At 39.3% G+C, this 20,202-nt stretch overlaps 1 protein-coding gene across 1 annotated transcript in view; it reads right to left on the reverse strand.

The window, feature by feature from the left end:
• Positions 1 to 20,202, reverse strand: part of LIMCH1 (LIM and calponin homology domains 1) — a 176,732-nt gene that overhangs the window by 102,612 nt on the left and 53,918 nt on the right. Inside the window, exon 2 of the mRNA XM_082281829.1 lies at positions 7,288 to 7,358. Within this exon, the coding sequence (XP_082137955.1) occupies positions 7,288 to 7,358 (71 nt within the window). The remainder of the gene's footprint in view (positions 1 to 7,287; positions 7,359 to 20,202) is intronic.

The raw sequence follows: 20,202 nt of genomic DNA on the forward strand, positions 1-20,202 counted from the left end.
ACCTATTAGACCATCCTGGGGATTTTATCATTAGTTAAGAATTTGAAAAACTTCTGCCAGGAAGAGAAGGCGTTTCAGGCAACAGTTGACAAAAGATCTAATGAAAAGCACCAATAAACTGCCTGTGAAATTCTTGCAAGAAAGCGTCAGTTAAAAAAATATTCAGAGGATGACTGCCACAACCCAGCCTCCAAAAAGACCTTGTTTCTAGGAGGAAATGGAAGAGAAGCATTTTCAGAGAATAAACTTCAGAAATGGAGAAAAGAAAGGTTGAAGTGATGTGTGTCCACAGATCAATCCAGGCTGGAGGAGAGGTATCCAACAGAGTTCTTTGCTCAAGTAACAGATCATATTCTTAAAAAGAAAAGCTTACTAATGGTCTGATCTAAAAGTAAAAGGGCACTTCGTATTTGAGAGTTCAGGAAATTCTGTCCACAGTAGACCTTCACAGAGACATTTCTCTCTTCAAATTAAGACTTAGATTCAAACAAGCAGCCTTTCAGCACTTGATAATTATTAGCCTAGACAGCTTCAGTATCCACATATTTTTAACTCATGCTCTAGTGGCAGCTCCAAAATGCCCCCAAATATTTGAAAAGGATAGAAAAATCCACTACTAGCCTTAAAGATGATCAAATCACATTGAAACAACAAACAATGAAAAGTCAAAATATTTAGTTGCAAAAGACACGGTTAAGAAGTTTCAAAATATAAACATGTTCCTGAGGTCACAAAAATATTTTTGGGAAAACATTCTTGAGTGATTGCTAATGATGCCCCTGACCTCATTTATTTAGAATCAGATGAACAAGGTGCTTTTTTAACAAGCAGGACAGAACTGACTTTGTCCCATAAAGGGCTCACAGTCCAGTCTAAGATGTACAAAGTGAATAAAGACCTATGCAAATATGCAGCATTGAGAAAACAATATTCCAAACACAGGACTGCATGAGCCTTGCTCCGCCAAAGACTGAAAATGTGAACAAAACAGAGGCCTTGCAAACAACACAAGAAAGGCAACAGGGAAGATTGTGAGTAAGTAACTTCACAAGCTATTTATACAGAACCTACAATCACAAGGACTGATGATGTAAAGAGCATCTCATGCACCTATAAATTTACAATTCATGCATAGTTTTTACACTGAGTAGCAATGGCCATGGATAATTTCCTGTACTAAATATGCTTTCTTAAACATACGCTCTTGAAAAGCTGAAACTTCTCACAGGATTACCTTGCCTTGCATTTGAGCAACACTCCTTTTGAGTGGGTCAGCATTCCACAGCCTCCTGCCCTGTCAATAACCAAGCACCAGTGGAAAAGCTCTACTATTTGTCTGCTGAAATTCACTTTTTTTAAAAGCATAAATACAAAGACAGGTCCTTCTGTCTGTACTCAAGCACGCCCCTCACTGGCTATTCCCCTCTTTTCATCATGGACTTAGCATTAGGGTTTATGTTGCCTTTGACCCCTGATCTAAACCATATTAATAAATAGCTCTTCATTATAAAACAGCAATAAAACTTGAAGATTAAAAACTCTGTATTCATATAAAATTGTTTCAAATGTCCTCACATGAACCTTAATCCTAATGCTTAATGAGCCTTGGGGCCCATCTCTCAAACCTGGAGACATGCCAAATTCACTACGCTGATAATGTTTTGGCTTTACAGCACAGAGCCTGAAAACTGCAGAACACCAGTTCCTTCTCACCTCAAAGCATGGGTCACATTCAAGACTTCAAATATGCCTATGAAACTCAAATACCTTCTTAGTTTCCAATAGGAAAGTCAAGCAAAATATTAATTAAGCATAAGGGCTGGGCATCCACTGACTTCTCCACTGTTCACTACACAGCCAAGTGCTGAACTGATGCCCGGCCCGTACAACTGACAGACAATTAGAATGACATATCTGAAAAATCCTATAGTATACAAAGAGTATTTGTTTTCCCCTACAGGATGACGTAAGTGACATTAACTTGCAAGAACAACGATTGAAACACCATATATACAGCGAAGGCTGTTCTTCATACCTCCCAGTATCACTGACTTGGAGCACAAAAGTTTTATTATTCCGTAGCATTACACTTGTACTGATCTGGCACATTGCCAGCCCTTGTTGAAAACTGCATTCATGTCAGCCCAAAGCTTGGTCAGATGCACTAGAACCAGGATGCACAACCAAAGAAACTGCTCTCTGAGAAAACACAGCTCATTCATCACTAGCGACATGACGAACACAAACTAAGGAGATTTCTTATTTGCAGAAGAAAATCATTCTCATGACAGAATAAATGATAAATTCCATTAAGTAATTCTTGGTCATAATCACTTTCAGCTTGCAAGATTTATAGCCACACTTTACATTTTCTTTAAATACTATTAAAATAATCTATGTGCATGACTAATTTCTCACCTTTTTTATAAAACCTAAAAACTTTCTTTTACTTTTAAAGAGCGTATATTCCAAGTGTGCACAGCAGGAAAGAACTGTCTTTCCTATATATTGTCCTGCAAGAGAAAACGTGTAAAACTTTTTTTTTAGTTCACTGTACATATACAATTTTACCAAGATTACTTAAAAGCAGTGAAACATCTTTGTATCTCCTCTTTCAAAAAACAACAAAAAAGCTACAGAGTCAAAAAGCCCCGGTTTCAAAGAATAAGCGTAGTTTCTGCGTATTTTACTAAGCTACGTAACACCAAATACAAAATAACAGTCTCTAAAAATCAAAGAAGACCTTGGGAAAGTGCTTGTAAGTTGGTATCCAGAACTGCACAGGCAAGTGACATCCATCACTAACCACATACAGTTAGTCCTCTTTCACTTTTATATGTGTATGCCATTGCTTTTCAGGGTATGCAGTTAAATATTTGTTAGAACTTTCATGCTTGAGAAAAATCAAAGATTTATTATGCCTTCATGTACTGCTATAAACTGATTTTAATGCATACATAAACCAGACATGCAGCTAAACTGTTCTACATACAGAACTCAAGGTATTACACACAATCATGATGTTGTTGGACTCTACCGCAAAGCCAAATAACTTCTGTTAATATCCAAACTGGATTCAGTTTTAGCTCATTGTTTAAGGCTTTTTTGCTCAGGATCCATATCCCAATTGTTGTTACTCTTCCTTATGGTCTGGTTCTGTTCCTGACCTTAGAGTCTCACTACTACGAATACAAACTTTCAGGGCAACTGGATTACTTGATTTCAGAGAAAGCTTGAGAGAAAATACAATGCCAATTGCACGCCAGAAGTTCTTACAGATATACTGGATATATATCCTGTTTGGATAATCATATCAGAACAAGTAATTAACTCAGATTTTTGAAGTCTCACGTCCCTACAGAGACCTCTCTAACTACCGAATGCCCAGCATGAAAGAAGGAATCCTGCAGTAGCAGAGCTGGACAAGGGGAGGTGGGCAGCAAGGGGAAGAAGAAAAAAATTGAGAACACATTTGCAAGGATATTAGAGCACTAACAACTGGGCAAGGTTGCAGCAGGACGTATGCATTTTTTTTTCCTGTAATAATTTTAGAAATTATTAATAGCAATTGTTGCATGATTAGAAATAAAAGCAACCTTTACTTCCCTACCTGCTGTTTCAAAAAACCCAACAGAACCACCCAAACCAGCAGGGCAGACAGAGAGACAGGATATGCACTTTTTTTGGCAGTCAACCTTCATTCAGATGCCTGAATCCATAGAATAGGAACACCTAAGCATTGCAACAACCAGATCTAATTTATTTCTGATTAATCCTCTAGCTTCTTATGATATCTGGGTCAAACCTAAACATCAAAGCTATGTAACAAGGGAGAAAAAAAAACCTGAACATGTGCTGGAGCACCAATAGGGGATTTCCAGTGATATTTCCTGCTACTGGTGTTGTATTCCTGCATCATATAGCTTTCAACCATGACCCCAGGAAGGCACATTTGCCCACCCATGCAGAACTCCTCAGTCTTTTCACACAATAATTTAATTCACAAAGCAAGAACAGATCAAGAACTGCCTCTGCCTATATAGCTATTATATCCCTTGCCGAAATCACCATCTGCACTGATGTCACACAGCTATGCTAAAAAAAACATGAACTCATTTCAGACAAACAGAAGTCGTAGTCACTGGTTTCTCAGCACAGCTGGGTGAACAATTAGAGCCACCACTGTCTGGGCAACTGCACAAATGGGCTTTCGAACAACCAGAAAGAAGAAAGGGCTTGTGTTGCTCTCATCTGTCGACTTGTTGCTTTATGGCATCCTGCATTGTTTAAATATGCCCCTCAGCTCCTCAGCTAAGTGTGTCAAGCTATAAAGTTCGTACTGAGGCCAGATCAAGACACCAGCCACAGCACAAACACTATCAGAGAGGCAGATGCAAGGCTCTTGGGTTCCTGTGGCAAGCATACGTGTCTGGACTGCTCTGCTAGTCAGGATGGTGCTCCACAACACATTCATCCCAAAAGTCTGAGCTTTTGGCATTGCACAGTTGCATTCACTTTCCTTTATTAAAATATGTGGATTGTTGCTAGATGTGAATGAAACATTTATAACCAGTGTAGTGATGTCTGCTTATGTCTGTAGGCTGTGTAGGACGTAGAGACAGGGATCAAGTGGTGGCAGGCCTGGCATTACTGTGTATAAGGGTGAAACAATTCTCCTACAGACAGAGAAAGAGATTCCCCCTGCATTCTTTTGCACAAGACCAGTCCCTTTGGCAAATGGACTCTGGCATGGTAACTTCCCTGTTCCCTTATGCAAAACACCTGCAAAGTCAGAAGGTAGCTTGAGATATGTTTGGGACATTCAAGGCATGCTGATTGTGTCCACACTCCTGACAGCATTTTCCAGTCCTCCAGCTGCTGGGATCCCTCAGAACCCAAGCTCACTTTCAGTCTTCCTCACAAAATACAACAGGCAAGCAAACCCCTGAAACATGTGGAAGTTAAGCACAACCATTCCACACTCACGTGGACATCACCCACACAAGTGTCTGGCTATGAGTTATCAGTTAATGCCACTTGCAGTGAGTACTGTGCTGTGGATATAAACAGAGGTTTCCTTTTCCCTAAAACTTCAACAAATCAGATAAAACCTGACCAAAAGCAATGAGTTCTTCCATCTTCAGAAATGAAGATAGCTATAACTTCTTTCTTGTCTTCTGAAGTTGTCAGATACTTAGATCAGGTTTTCATCTACTTGTTGAGGTCAGCTGCAATGAAAGCACATTGAAGGAAGGAAGTTAAGAGAAAGCTTGTATACCACTACATTTTCTTCATTAGGTACTCTGGTAGGTTTCTGATGAATCACAAAACTCCTGTCTAGAAACACAATATTGCTTGCGGCAGCTTTACAGTGCTTTTTCACTGAGCAACAGATAAAAAATTAACTATCAGTGCTTCACTTCCCAAAGTACTTTTTGAAGATATTCTAAGAGTTCTCAGTGTTAGACCCAAAAATTTTGTTTGAGCTCTCTGTTTTACAGGGGACTTGGAACCAGTGAGAAGTACAGTTCTACTGCTGGTGCTATAGTTTGTTCATCATCAAGAAATCAAACTTGAAGGCCAAATCGGTGGCTTTCTCATTAGTGCTCTGTAGCCCAATAGAGTTTTACACACCAGCCAAGAGCAGGACGCAATAGAAACATCATGGCTTCTAAGATTTCAGACTGAGGAGACGGGTTCCCTCAGGCTGATTTGCACTACTCCACAGGTGGTAAATGAGGACACACAATTTGCCCAGTATCACAGAACAATTTCATAGGATAACCAAGTGTTGTCCCTTGACCTGGTTATTACTGGAGCTTGCAAACTTCTAGGAAATACATATTTATTAGTCTCAGTAGCAAAACATTAGTTAGTTAAGCCTTCCATCTTAAAGATTTACAACATTTAAATCAGACTACCTCTGCTTACTTGCAGATAAGATTACAATCTAATCTTGAAATACACAGCCCTTGCTTTTCATGCAACACAATTCAACCTTAACATTTAAAGAGCACTGTGAAGTGATTCAGCACACAGCACTTCCCTTCAACACACAGAGGAGAGAGATCCTGTGCAAGAAGCAACCCTTAAATACAAAGAGGGTATGCTCCTTCTGAGTTACACAATTTTTGATCAACAATAACAACTACTTCCGTCCTCCCAAAGCCACTCCTCAGCAAAGACACGCAACTACAATCAAAATAGATCACATCATTTCCTTTGTGTTTTTTCACCTTTAAAAGCTAAAGTTCAAGCTGTCTGATTAATGACACCAGTGAGATATATAACAGTATTTAGACAAGTAGGTTTCGGATCTATGGTAAACTACCTAGAGCTGAGTTACAGGATATTAGCTCAACTCTACTGCTGAAAACAGCTTCCAAGTTCCAGTACCTGGAATAGTATAAAACTTTACCAATAGCTGCAATTGTCCAGCTACACATTCAGGAGATCTCCTTTAAAAAAATGGATTCAGTTCTGCACAAGCTTCATCATTCTGGTGTGCAAAGACAGATTTTATCAACTTCAGAGACAACCCTGCACATCCAGGGAAAAAAACTGGTCCATACAGTCAATTCAGATCAGCAGGTTCTCCCAAATGCCTGACAACCTGTTTTTCAAAGGACTAAGGGCATTAGGACCCATTTCCATATTGCTCTTAGAAGTCACCACCTTTGGCATGTAACCCTGTAACAAGGTTTTGGAAGGCTCTTCCTAAAAACTAGCTATTAGAACCATAGAGAGAAATGCGCAAAAGCTAACTTGTGTCTCTCGTCCAAAAATTACAAAACACATCATTGAAACACACCTTTGGGCAAATTTAGAGGATGTCTAACCTTTCCAGAAACTATTAAAGCAGCTGTGTATTGATGGTATTCAGATGGCTAACTCCTGACAGCATTCAGACTTGGAGTTGGTCCAAAACGCCTCATTGTAGCAGAGACGTCCACAGGCAGGTGTGGAACACTGTTTGCCAATCTGTGGTTAACAACATTAAATAAAAGGAAACCAAAAAACAAACACAATTTATTTTTTTTTTTACATAACTTAGCTAAGGAGCTGGGGTGGAGTAAGGGAAGCACTTCACAAAACCTGTTTTCTTTAAGCCACATTTCAACCCTAACCATAACAATAGTTTTGGCACTGAAATGATAGTGCAGTGAAATACCATTGTGCAATGTCAAAACTCTCAAAAGGAAATAAAAAATTTGACATACTAACTAAAGTTGTTTTCTACTTTAGTCAAGATTGTATTCAAGGCTCAAAACTGTAAGCATTACTTACTCACACAGAAGAATGCCGTTTTCTAATCCGGAACGAAAATCTTTCTCACCAAAACTTCTGCCTGTCACTTGCTGCAAAAGAGTAGGGGGAAACAAAAGAGTGACATCTATTAGAAAGTGAACTTTACAAGAACAATTAATATTATACAGTTAGAGCATCTGCTGCATAAGGAACACTTGAGCTTTAAAGGCTTGCAAAGGACTAAGTCATGTCCATTTCTCCTTTCCGTTTCATCAAGCTATTTAACATATAGGACAAAGTATTTGCTCTTGCCAGTGCATTTGCAGATTATAAAAGAACTGTTTTCTAAAAGTAAAACCAAAAAATGATAAAACAAAACCTACAATGTAATCTTCAGAATATTTTAAAACGTTTTCTTAATAGTGCTTTGAAATTTAAAACTATTGCATTCAGACAAACTATGATTTTTTATTGCTTTTTTTGCACCACATTAAAAATTTTGTACCGGACTTGAGCTTTAGTGCTTAACTTACGGTCTTTACAGAATAAGCAAAGGCATTTGAAAGCACTGGCATGAGTTATAGCCCTTCAGACACATGCCTCAACACTCCTGGTCATATTAAAAGATACTTCACATCAGCAGTTCAACCGTGAGTGTTGAGAGAATACAAACTCAGTGGAAGCTAAGGATTAGGCCCCTTCTCACAGTCCCCCCAACTACACTTGAACCAGGAGGTACACTTTGTCCCACAAGCTCTTAAGCCAGTCTGTGCTGCTTAGGGATGGACCATCTGGAAACCTTCTAGGAATCCCAATCTTGCCTGATTGGGATTCCTAGATGCTACAAGCATGACTGAACCCCCGTTTATGACTTACTACTGTGTTGACAATGTCTTGCCATTCATCTTCATATCATTCTCAACAGAAGACATGTTCAGTTAAAAGTAAAGAATACTTTTTAGTATCATCACAAAAGAGATAGTTTCTATGTTTAGAAAGCGCTGAACAGAAACAATACAAAGCAAAAAAAGGTTTTAATTGTCCTGCAGGAGGTCTTCTCCTTACCCAGGCAAAACATTTACCGGACGCTTATAGAGCTCTCATGGCTTGCATCCAAACCTTCAGCAAGACCCTTGCTCTGGGTGTTGCTTCCACCATAGAGAACCATAGGGAACAGGGACTTGGGGACACATCTGTCATTATGTCCCTGCTTTCTCTTTGCTGTTATATTCAGATATAAGACCCTTCCCCTCCTAGTTTCCTGTCATAAAGACAACAATTTATAAAAACTGACAAATTTCCCACAGGATTAGTGAATGCATCAGTTCCAGAAATGCTAGTTGTAGCTATGCAATCTTAGACAGAGAGCAACCACTTTTTAAAAAATTGAAATGCAAATGCAAAGCTTAAAATTTAATCCTTCACTAAATTATGAACATATTTTTTTGTTCAATGTGAAGGAAGTTGTCCCATACTCTGCAAAATGTATCATAAGGGCATCAGTGGACAATCATATTTATGTAAATGCATAAAGTAGCACAAGGCACTGGGTTGCACTCCTATCTCTGAAGAAACCACATGTAATTTGCCAGTAGTAAATGACCTTTAACTATTTAAACTATATCTAGTCATAGTAAATCATCTCTAATCTTGATCTGCTGGGACAGGGGGAAACCATGACAATAAAACCATTAGCTTTTAGGATGAATTATAGGCAGAGCATATCAAAACTGACTTTTTCATCCACAGAATACAGTACAGAAAGGAATAGGAAGAGCTACTTCATAGCAGCCTGACTCCAAGTATTTTTTTCTGTGAAAAAACTAAAGAAAAATTATAATCATCTTATTTCACCCCTCAACACCAAATGTCTCAGATACGGAAATCAGACTTCTTATGCATTTGTTGAAGACCCTTATTTAGCAGGGAGCAGTACTGAAACTGCTACCACAATTCAGGTAGGAATCTACCTGCCAAAAGCTGTCACATGAGTATTGCTGTCATTACTGATGATGTAGGAAGGTTTCATACATAACTTCTGACTGCACAAATAAAATCATGAAATACAGATGCACAGCTGGCACATGAATTCGTCCAGTGAGAGGTACAGCACACTGACAGGAGGTGAGGAAAGACAGGATGGTCCAGGAACAGTGCATGTCTGTTTAAAAAGGAACTGGAAGTAAATGAGGCATGGCAAGGTTTATGCCTACTCTAGATGATGCAGCTGCAGAGGGAAAACATTAATCACCTACAAGTCTCCTGATTTAGTCCATTAAAATGTAAAAACAGTTCAACAGAGAAAGGCTAGAAACTAAAAATAAGCATGAAGATGACATTATAAATGACAAAGATAAACCCAAAAAGGGATTGAGACAAGCAAGAAGCTGGATCCACCTTTTCCAGAGGAAACAAGAGCTCAGTTGCTTGGCGTACGCACACACCTACATCTCCCTCTCTGCAGGGGCCACTTTGGGCCATACCCTCATGAACAAATACTGCAGGCCCACAGGCCAACCCGGTGCACATTGCTGAGATAACCTCTGCTCAGCACACCTACAGTGGGAGGAGACAAAGGGACTTCAAGCAAAAGGATTGGAGCTCTCATATTTGCAAACACAGAACCCCACACAGCAAAGTGCATACTTTACCCAAACCCCAGTAAAAATGAAAGCAGGTGCATTTGCCATGGTATCACAAAAATGCTGCACGCATCACAGGACTGTGTTCATGTTATTGATATAAGCAGTGGTCTGTTCTTTCTAGCTTATCTTCCATCTCTGGAAACAAAAGCCTCCAGTTTGCTGGATGAATCTCTGAAAACATTGACACACAAGGACTAAAGGGTACTGTTTGCAGTGCTTCTGCTGGGCTTTATTGGAAAAAAGGAAAATTGTTCATCTGCAACCAGGTAAAGAAAACTGAAAAATGGAAGAACAAATCTTTAGCCCATCAGTTTTCATATTACAGAAAAATGGTGTTCAGAACTGAATCTGCACAAAACCAGTCATGAACAGATGCAAGGCAGTCTGCAGCCTGGACTGCTGTCTTCAGGAAAGGAGAAAAGAGAATACCAAACCCCAAGATGTTAACTGAGAGAGCTTTTCTTTGCAAGGCCAGGTTTCCAGACGTGCCACATCTTACATGCTTTGGAGACACAACTCCATCTTCTGCCTTGCACTCTCCCTGCCTCACTGGTACAGACCAGCACACCTAGTGCAAGAGGAAGCAGGATAGATGGAAGAGCTCCCTATTCACTGTAATTCTTGCAGTGCTAGAGTGCCAAAGTTAGAACAAAGTACCTTAAAGACAAAACACAAGCTGTATCCTGTTAACGATTAGTAGAAAAGCCTCCCACGTCTTTCTTAAGTTCTATAAAGCTGAGTGGAAAAAAGCTGTATTTCCCTGTCATACTTTAAATTAAAAATAGAGAACAGAAGCAAAACAGTATCATTTATTATTGTGTGCTTCATTTATGTGAGAAGGCATTGTTTTTATTCATCATCTGGATGATATTTTCTTCTCTGTAAAAAGCTACAAGCGTCGCAACCAGGGCAATTATTTGAGAGCCGGGTGCATTTCTCAGTTTCCCTGTCACTTAACAACAGAAAATGAATCTAAAATGAGTTATAAAACTTCTTCATGGCAACAACTTTAATACATATTTGCATACAGTAACACGTAGTATATATGGTATTGTTGCTGATTAACTCTTCTTTTCTTTGCAGTTACACATGCTACTAAATTTATGTCATCAAGGATGGCTGCCATCCAGCCACTAACCAGTGCCATATTATACAACTTTATTTTCACAAAGCTTCAGTTTACATTGTTTTCCTTGCATTTTATATTGCTGCTGGTGCTTCCTGAGATGGAGCTTGCAAAGCCTCTCATGTCAAAACAGCTTAGGGCATGAAAAGGAAAAGGTGACAAATTAGTGAACAGATGCTGGCCTCAGGTGAAATTTATCTAGGCCAACAAGATATAAGTAGTTGAATAAACACTTGGTCATCAGGGATAACACAATGAAAATACTTAGTTTCATTTTCTATGTGCACATCTGAAAATGCCATGTTATGCAGTGAAAAAAATTAGAGACACAGCAAAGAGAGGTCTTTGTTTCTCATTACGCATTTTTGAGAGCTTATGAAGCATGACAATAAAGAGAGAAAGATTTTCAAAGAGTTTCATAAACTGTTCATTTCTTTGTATGTGAGTATGCTGCCTCTCCATTTTGTGCAGCCATTATTTTTCCCTAAATAATTTTTTTACTTAAATGAAAAAATCATGCCCTGCTACTTAACTAGGGAGTTATAAAAGTACAGCTTAAACTGCAATAATCAGGTATGTGTATAGAAAGCATTGGATTGTACAAGCAACACAAACAGGGTTGTACAGGGAACACAAACCACCAAAAGAAGCATGACAGGTTTTAGGGCATCAGGATTTGGCTCCTCTAAAGTAATGAATTCCTACTTCCCTGTTTCTGAGTTGTAATCTGAGCTAATAAGATGAATATGCAAGTTAAATTCCATTTTCCTATAGCATAGGCAAGAGATTTCTGAACTAAACAACCCTAACCAGTTAAAGCCAGCTTCACCTTTGCAGCCCAGAATTGCACCACATTGCTATGACAGTGCAATGGAACCTGGCCACCCTTCACTGGCTCCTGGTTCAGCCACGTGTGGATCATGAGATGTCTCTGTCTGCAAAAGTGGACACAACACACCATTTACGTATGAGTTCCCTCTCTCTTATGTCACAGAGGGATTTAAATTGCTAAAATCATAGCAATGTAAACCACTCCTTTAACAGTTTTATTACAAATATTAGGAAGCTAGCTCATTTAGTACAGAGAAACTTGAAGACTGCATGAATGGATTTTTCCAGGGGCAACAACCACTGGTCTAACACACCTGTCTTCCAGAAAAGCTGAATGGTGACAAGCACTCTGCTCAAAGCCTTCCAAGGCTTTACAGTACTGAGGTAATTTACTACTGAAATCAATAAAAGAGCAAACAACTTAAATATCTGTAGTGTGTAATTCTACTCTCAAGGACAAAACCAGCATGAGCTCAGAATGCCTAATGTGGCCAGCAATAATCACCTGAAATTCTGTGGTACAGAACTTGAAAAATTAAAGAATATATGGGAGGATGAGGGGAGATTTCACGCTTGGATACCAAGATTAATCTGCAAAGAAAGCACTTAACATTATTTTTAGATCTTCCACTTGCTGGTCACTTAAATTTAACTGTAATTTGCAAAGTTAACTACATGTGCTGATGTCCCCTTCGTTCTTTTCCTCTGACTATTCACCCTCATATTATTCTTTAATGAGACAGAAAGCTGACTCACTCTTTTTATACTTCATAGAATCTTCACTTTTCCTAGCAGCAATAGAATAAAACAATATATTCTCCCCTATTTACTTTAAATTCCCTTCTGCCACACTGCTGATTGGGTCAGCTGACTGTTTGGTGTCAACATACAGCACGGGAAAACCATACCCACTGATACAAACACACTCCCAACCCCTTTGGTGGGCCCAGTTCTAAGTCCTCACTAAAGAAATAATTTATTTGCTAAGGGATGCTAGTCACTGCCTTTTGTTTTCCATGAAGGAAGCAACAACTAAAAAAAACCGCAACAGCTGGGGTTTTTTCCTGATCCTTTGCACAGATTAATGAGGACATGATCCTATGAATGGACACCTATATGGTTAAACTGCCTCGGTTAGTACTCTGTTTAGGAAACACGGCACAAGAAATATTGAAAGAGTAGTACACACCAGCAGCAGCAGCAGCTATTACCCTACCTAAGGCTTTAAAGCTAAGTCTGGGAAGATTCTGTCCTTGCTAAATCCTGCCCACCACCAGAGCTTTCCACACTGAAATTCTGCATTGCTAACAGTAGTATTGAATATGCAGGGTTGCCATACGTTGCTTGGATTTGTGATCTTGCAGAGCCATGCACATTTCTGCCAGGACATCTGGTAGTATAATCCCGTTTGGCTGGCAAGCTGCTAAAGAGTGTTAAAATTTCACGATAGAGTAAAATCAGCTTCCTTTCCATCTCCCCTCCCTAATGCTGTTTGTATACATTTCCAGGTGCAATGCCAGACATTGCAGCCTTTTCTCTGGGGTGGGGTGGGGTGGGGCAGAAAACATTTTATTCAAGGCTGAACATTTTGTGAAGAAAGAGAGCAAAGAGCAGGAAGGGAACTTCAAAGTGACTTCTGTCAGATTTCTCTTGGCTATAGCACATGCCCTGAAAGCCTCACCTATCATCAGGTCATCTGTTACATCCAATTTGTATTTGACAGTCAGTAGATTGGCATTGCACTGTTGTTTTATGGACAACCAGATTCTTATCTCTGGTGTTATTGAAATGAGGTACCAGATAACAGACATGACAGACCACCCTAGGGTGTTTTTAATCACATGTTCAATTTAGGGTTCTTTTTATTGCTAAAAAAACCCTAAAATAATGCAAAAAAATTTTAAATCCCGTATTTCCTATACTGTGGGATACATCATCCCTTTCTTAGTTTTAATGGGAATTAAAGAAGGGGGGAATTGTGGGATTTAGCCACAGACTTATCAGTAAAGTGTCCATCCCTCTTCTTGAGTGGGGATAAGGAGGATGAAGCACTGTTTCAGGAAAATAAGTTGTGTTTGGTGGAAGGTATGTCTTACCATAACGACACATTCTTTAGCTGTGTACTCTTTTCTGTAAAAACAAGGCTCCATGCAGATGGTCAGAGGAGCAGAGATCAGGATCAGTACAGGTGATGTGAAGTCAACAGGTACAACAGAGCAGAAGACACCTCCTCAGTCCAAGGCCCTCATTTAATCTAGTCCTGTCTGTGTGGAGAGTCTGGCCTTACTCCCTACACTGCCTGGAGAACATTCCCTGTTCAGTTGTCCCTTTTACTACTGCATAACCTATCCCACTTCAGGGTGAACCACTGCACAGTGGCAGTTCCTGCACCTTTGAAGGGAAGAGGACCAGAGGACTAGCAATTACTAACTATCATAAACACCAGGGTCTTACTTTCCTACCCAACCAGGCTAAACAAGCAGCCTGCTCACTGAAAAATGAAAGGCTGATTAAAGTTATTATGAATTTTTCATCCTCTTTTTGTGTGATTCCCTGGGGCTTTCCATGGACAGACAAGCATTCACACTGCCTTTTACTGTGCCTCTTCAGTTACATACAGAAAGAAAAGTGTATACAGGAAACTAGTCTCAAAAGCAGAAGCTGTTGATTCAGCCCTTATTTTTTCCCTAACTAATCCTTCTTGAAGCTGGAATCAGTACTGATGGAGGGAGATTACTCAAGCTCTGGCTACTGAACACAGAGTAGCTGTCCCACCAATACCTATTTGCCTCACATTTTATCACCAAGTCAAAGATGTTTTTTAGCAAAGGCCGGGAGAAATTTTTTCCTTTGTCTCAGGTTGATTACATTAGCAACTGTCCAGCAGAACAGGAAATTGGGTTTCTGGCCATCTCTAAAAGAACAGAGAATTAAAACAGACTATTTTTTATCCTTTGACTCCTTTTCTAGCTTTAGTATCCCATACTCTTGAAAATCTGCTCCTCCAAAATTTATGCTATGTGGTATCATCTACATGTTAAAACTGAAGCATCTGCTAATAAAACCCTCTATTTTCTCTCCTCCAGCTTTAGAAAGTTTAGACAGTCCTGAACCAGAAGTGTTTAAAGCTCTGTCAATTACAGCTGCAGAGGCAGAGCAAAACACAACACAGGCAGCAGACTCCTCGTTGAGCTCAACATCTTGTCTCACCCTCAAAGCAATGAAGAGATCAACAGCTCTGTAGGAGATGATAGGATCGCTGCAGTATCTAGATTTGCTAATCCCCACTTTACACTGCTTTAACCTACTTTACGTTAATCACTGCATTTATATTTTACAAGACCACTGCACTACTTCTTGGACAAGCAGTTTTTGACACCAGTGTGTTGCTTTCTGCCAGAAATGTGCATCTTGGCAGACAACTTTAAAACTCCACACATTTAAAGCTGCACAGAGACAGGAATACAAAAATACGAGATGCTCCGAGTTAGAGAGGCCCAGCACTAGAAGCACTTCAGCCTGTCATTAACCACTGTCAGAGAGACTACCAAAGCTCAGTACTATTACTGAGATTTTGCAATGAAAAACGTCTGGTAGGAGACAGCAACTTCCCTTTTTGAAGAAATTAAGTGTTCACTTGAGCAAAACATTGATACATTTAACCAGCCATTTAAAGATGACACTCAGTGTCTTAGGTCTCTGTGAAGCCTCTGAAATGCCAATGATGAGCATCAGTAGGCACCAGTCTACCTTGAAGCTTTTAAATTTAATATCATCAAGTCATTTCGAGGCAAGTCCACATGTAAAGTGTCCCATTTACAGTCTGTGCAATTTAAATATATATATATATATATATATTATATATATATATATATGTATAAAAAAGTATAGCTCAGCAAGGCATTTAAGACTTGATTTTCCAGACAATAAGGCCTGGAAGCCCAGAGCAAGCAAAGCAGGAAACTGTCCATGGGGAATAAAGACACATCATACAAACACTGCTGAAAAGTATAATTCTATCTGCTATCAATACAACTCGGCAAAACTTTGCTCCTTTCAAATAAAAGGGAAAGAGGTAAACCACAACACTTTTGAGAGTAATATGTGAGCTTCTTGGATGTTCCTTCTGTACTCTGGGTGCTCCCCTGGCACATTCTCCAGCAGGAACAGGGCTGCATGCCATGGTTTTGCAGTCACTTGCAAACACGCCACAGAACTACCAGCAGGTAGCTCTAAACAGGAAAAAATGTGCATTTCAAAAGTCACAGATTGAAGAAAAATTATCCACTTTCCTGCAGAAAGGAGGCTAACCTTAATTCAGTCATATGCTTTTGAGACCTTTATTAATAACTCTTTGGAAGTAGATCTACTTTGTCCCTGCCTCCATAGAGACAGAGTTAAGGAAAAGCATTCACACTCTGAGTGCTTTTCCAGCTAAGCCAGTTTTTAAACAACATTTGGCTACCAAGCATGGATAAAACCAGACTCACGGGAATTTAGGAGGGCACACAGTCAGGACAGCTGATCCGAACAGACCCAAGGGATATCCCATACCATCTGGATCATGCTCAGCAACAGAACCAGAGGGAAAATTGGTGGGGGAGCTGCTTCTGGGGGACTGGCTGGGCATTGGTCAGTCATTGGTGAGAAATTGTTTTCTATTGCAACACTTGCCTTTCTTGGATTTTATTTATCACTCTTTGTTATTTTCCTATTCATTACAATGCAGGATTATTTTATTTCCATTATTAAAGTATTCTTTTCTCAGCCCATGAGTTTTCTCACTTTTACCTTTCCAATTCTCTTCCCCTCATCCTCCTGGAGAGGAGGAGTGAGTGAGCAGCTGTGCGGTGCTTAGCTGCCAGCTGGTATTAAAACACAACACAGCCACAAAAAGAACGCTGCCATAAGCAATAAAACCACCAGAAACTAAATAAGAAGGTATGGTGAAAGAGAACAACTATTTCTCTCTAAATTATGATGACATTACAAGCAGATAGAAAGCCCACTGCAGCCTCTACTGGATTAAACTGGTTTTCTGTTCTCCCCAACTCTTCTCCATGACTCCTTCGACCCAGATCCTGAAGGATGAGCAACAGCCCTGCAAAAGGGAATACTGACTGCCATTAATACTGCAGACACAGGGAACACTGCAGAATATCAAGAATCGACTGATGTCTTAGAGCAAGTGGACATGAGATGATCATAGATTTGACTGCCTATAAATAGAAAAGGAAGTACTTCTGTAAGATTTCAAACCACAGCTTACTCTTGAAAAGACACTTTCAAGAGCAGTCAGCATCTTAAACAGAAATAAGAACCTCTGTTTACTTCTCTCTCCTTCTCCCAAAAATCACAATTTTCCCCAATTAAAGAATGTTTAGACATATCTTTCAACAGATTGCTCCCATAGGAGCTAGGGATCTTGCAATGCATTGTGAGCTCTAGATTGAAAGCCATTTTTCATTCATCTGATTTAGCTGGAATAGGGCAGTTACTCATAGTAACCAGTAAGAGTTTTCTGCTAAACAGAATCCATAAATCAATACTGTTGTTCCCTGCAATGATAAACATGCCACTCACAGATCCAGAGCATCAAATCAAGACCTATTTACAAGGCTGTCCCTGAGTCAAAAACCAGTAATGTTACTCAGGGTAAGTTGTTGCTCTTTTCTCCCCTGCTGCTGCAGATATAGGGAGCCTTTGTTTAGAGGACACAGAAAGCAGAGGGAGAAAGGAAGGAGGATTGATGATGCATACAACAATAATAAACACTGCTCTTTTCTATTACTAGAGCACCTGCTGCCTCCATCAGTTCAGGCTCATCCATTATGCAGCACACCAGCCCCGACAGTTCCAGAAGCAGCAGCTCTGAAGACATGACAGACCTGACCAGGACGCAAGACACAGAATGAACACCTCTCATTATCACATCAATGAGCTGCACTGGCACTCATTCTCTGCCCTGTTTATTGCTGGGTGAAACAAATACTAGGAACAATTAGATTAAGTATCTTGTTCAAATATAGTCAGAGCAATAAAAGAAATTTGCCTTCTACAAAATTTAGCAATTTAGCCTTGTAGAAAATAAATTCCTGAAAAGAAAAATCCCCTGACAATTATTTTAACTACTTTTGTTACTTTTATTTTTACTCATAGTGGAAATCACATAAGATCTAAAATGGATGGAAAGTAATTATTTCACCATAATGCTTTAATAGTAGAAAAGGAGACTATTAAAAATATGCTTAACATTTCCAATCTAAACAATATGAACTTCAAGTTTCAAAACATTTGCTACATTTCTACAATTCCAAGAAATCTTTTCAGTCAGCCACTTCCCTGACAGAATCAGACCTGTCCCAAGGACATATTCCCTCTTCCTTACCAAATCCAGACTACCCTACTAATGTCAAGAGTACAACTCAAATGCCACATTAAACATGGAGCACTGGCAGGAATCAACATTGAAAAGCATATTTAAATATCATCAGTGTTGGATTGTAAAACACTTTTAAGAATTAGTTAATTTACAATTTTCAGATGTCAAAATGAGAGGAAAAAGTATGATTGAGCGAAGTCCTTTATCAGCACATCGGTTTTCCATGTACCTGCTGACACTCGTGTACACTCAGAAACCCCCTTCTGATTTGAAATAAATAAAAAAAATCCACAGATCTTGAAACTCATCATTAATTAATGATACAACTATATAAGAAAGGGAAATATTTTCTTTAAGTTACTTTCCTAAATAGGTTGTTTTCAAATTTCCCACATTATGCAAATAGATTAAATTAAAGGCAAATATGTATGATCAACTTTCTCTGTTCCTTTGTAAAAGCATATAGTACTGACAATGTTATGTAGCACTCATCACGAATGTTGTACATGCAACCACGGAAGAACACTGCTGTCATACAGACTGGAAAATGAACCAGAACTGTCAGAACAAGAATACCTGCCTAATCTACAAGCAAAATTATACACAAAATTACACACAAAGGGAAACAGAAAAATCAAACAAACCCTACAATTTACTTAAATAATCCAGATATTCTGTGTATCAACCACAACACTCTTTTGAGAGGGCATTCACTTACAGGAACTGTATTTCTCTCCTGTTGTTTTTTAATGTGATGACATACCTGCATGACAGCATGAGCTCTGTTGTTGAGTTCACATGCTCATACTGTCTGTCTGCAAGTGCACCAAGGCCATATTAAAACCTAAGATAACCCCTGTGATGTTTTAAAAGGGAAAGCTCAGGAAGAACCCAAAGCTTCTTTCTCTGGCTAAAATTAAAAGTGTCTCTTGCAATCAGCTGACTTTATTAGGTCCAAATTCTAAACCTCTTGTGCTAAATATTGCCCAGCTTAGGCTGGAAGAAGCAGTCACCTACAGCAAGCTACCAGGAACAGCTGTTTGATAACAACCTGTCATCTGGAATTAAGGGCAAGCGTTTAAGACTTCCCATGAGAGGGGGGAAAAAGGAAAGGAAAAACACAAAAAAGAAACTGACACAGGTTTATTTGCTATGAAAGCATCATTGACACCTCCCTGAAATGTGGACAGTTTCACCTTAATAGTCAATCCAATTCCTGAATGTTTACTCATTTTTCACTCCATGACTAGGGGCTCAGCAGAATATAAAAAGGTTTATATGGAGTTGGAGACGCTGCTGGAAACTCAGTGTTATTTTGCCAAGACTGATCTGCTGAGACATTTGCGACCACCACATGATTTAACTATGCCAGTTAGTCTGTCTTAAAGCTAATTTGTATTCTGGTATCAAGCCTACCATTGCTGGTTTTGTACATGATGATAGGTACCAGGTATCTGAGTATGAGCTGGCTCATTTTAGCCAACACAGGAATATCAGCACATTCTCCAACCATCTGTTTTTACCATACCCTGCAAAGCTGGCCAAATAATTTTAAGTCCAGTGCTTTTGTAGTGTTTTGCATACTCTGCACTCTGACTCCACATTTTAAAAAACTGATAGAAAATTTCTCCCAACTACCTTGAAGTGATACTTGTTTATACTGGTCATTCTATACCTTCCAGAACACCACTGATTTTTACTGCTCTGCAAGAAAACAAGATATTTTTATGTTAAAAGAGAGAAAGTTAATTTTCCTGCTGCCTCAAAACTTGGTGGAAGACAGAGGCAAGGGAGCAGAAGGAAGAGAAGGGCAACCAGTGCTAGATGCCTTAATTGCATAGCTTTGCATCCCATACATTTTGCACATATCACTTTCAGATTAAGTCTGATGAATTTCTCTGGTTTCTCAAAGCTTTAACTTGGGCAAAAATAAAAGACACATGAGGATAAAAATAAAGCTGCAGACAGAA

Source organism: Coloeus monedula (assembly GCF_965178545.1).
Source record: "Coloeus monedula genome assembly, chromosome: 5".
NCBI classification, from domain to species: Eukaryota; Metazoa; Chordata; class Aves; order Passeriformes; family Corvidae; genus Coloeus; species Coloeus monedula.